This window comes from Limulus polyphemus, unplaced genomic scaffold, assembly GCF_000517525.1.
Source record: "Limulus polyphemus unplaced genomic scaffold, Limulus_polyphemus-2.1.2 Scaffold2706, whole genome shotgun sequence".
Lineage (NCBI taxonomy): Eukaryota > Metazoa > Arthropoda > Merostomata > Xiphosura > Limulidae > Limulus > Limulus polyphemus.
The window spans coordinates 137,117-138,792 of NW_013668316.1; the positions used below are offsets into that span (position 1 = coordinate 137,117).

Here is a 1,676-nt window from a genome sequence, read left to right on the forward strand (position 1 = left end):
TATTATTTTCGATGACGAGGAACCCACTTTGAGATTAATAATGGCTGGAGACGGCTTGAACGGGTAATGAAGAAAAAAAAAACTTTAATATAACAGCAAATGTACAACCTTTCGTACCTGATGATGACAAAACCTTGTCGAAACGTTGTACATTTGCTGTTATATTAAAGTTTTTTTTTTCTTCATTACCCATTCAAGCCGTCTCCAGCCATTATTAATAACTGATACAGCATTGTCATGCTACTTTGACTTAGTTATGTCTAATACAAAAATAACGACCATGGGGTGTAACATTGCCCCAGTGACTACACAAGTAACTTACATGTTAAAAAATGTAAATGTTACAATACTTAGTTAATTATGCAAATTATACTCTTAATTTTATAGAACATTAGTATTGTTATTGTTAAGCTTAAGGTGCTTCATCGTTTTGCTTGTCAAGACAGCAATAATTTAATTTGTAAACAATTTGTTTTGTAACAAAACAGTTCTTTAAAAGTTAATCTTTAAATTTAATTAAACTATTTAACGTTTAACTTAGTGTTAAATAATTCATTTTAAGCCTACCTCCCACTGATCATATAACCTTTCTAAATCTGCATCATTGTAATCTCTGATATCTTTTTTCGCCCATGAAGGTTTTTCATTTTTGTCTGATTTTTTGGCGAAAATAAGTGTACTTAAAAATAAGGAAGCACACACAAAAAAACATAAAATTAAATGTCTACTCGTGCACATTTTATCTAATTACACGTGTAATGCATAATTACAAAGTTAGAGGTACAACAAACAGTAACTTAGACGAAAACTGATTAGTTTTTGCTACTCCGTTTCTGGTAGTATATAAATACGATCTTGTTTAATTATGAAAAGCAGAAACGTTCCAAATTAATATATATATATATTTTGTCCAAGTCTTTTTCAAAGGATACAGTTTTAGTAAAATATAATTTTATGTTTACATCGATATAGACTTTTATGATAAAATCATTAAAACATTTGACAAAAGTGTTAATAGACATATTATTTTTTTTAGATGTGTCAGGTTTTAGTTATGAAATATTATTTTCTTTACGAAAAGTCCTCCGCTGGGACAGCAGTAAGTCTACGGATTTACAACACTAAAATCAGGGGTTCGATTCCCCTCGATGTGCACAGTAGATAGCCTGATGAGGCTTTGCTAAAAATAACACACCCTTAGGGAAAACATATACACATTTTCTTCTAATAAGAACCATTTCATTATATTTTCAATCAACATTAGAAAATCTTCATCTTTGAATTTCTAACCGCATAAAACATTAAAAAAAACTGCGAAAGTAGCTTAATTTTTGTGTTGATGTGACACACAGCTAACAAATAATTTTTGAAGATAGTAGAAATTATAAAAATATACCTTGTGATCTTCGTTGCATTATATTCTCATTTGTAATCATGAAAATATTAATTTTGAAACTTCGAAAGAACATATGTTTATGATGCAACGTTAATAATATCTTTATATTGTGGCAATCGGGTTTATTTATATTGTTACGACAGCGGGGGTCACGTCACGCTAGTAACATGTCATATTCTCGAAGGTTCGTGAAGCCTCGAATGTTTACTAGATTTCGGTATTCTTGTATATAAGACCGCCAAGAACTGACGGCAACAATGTAGTTGAATTGCAGACAGAG

At 30.3% G+C, this 1,676-nt stretch overlaps 1 protein-coding gene across 1 annotated transcript in view; it reads right to left on the reverse strand.

Moving 5' to 3' along the window:
* Positions 1-853, reverse strand: part of LOC106467684 (LDLR chaperone boca-like) — a 15,348-nt gene extending 14,495 nt beyond the window's left edge. Inside the window, exon 1 of the mRNA XM_013928059.2 lies at positions 568-853. Within this exon, the coding sequence (XP_013783513.1) occupies positions 568-738 (171 nt within the window). The 5' untranslated portion in view covers positions 739-853. The remainder of the gene's footprint in view (positions 1-567) is intronic.
* Positions 854-1,676: the final 823 nt, after the last annotated feature.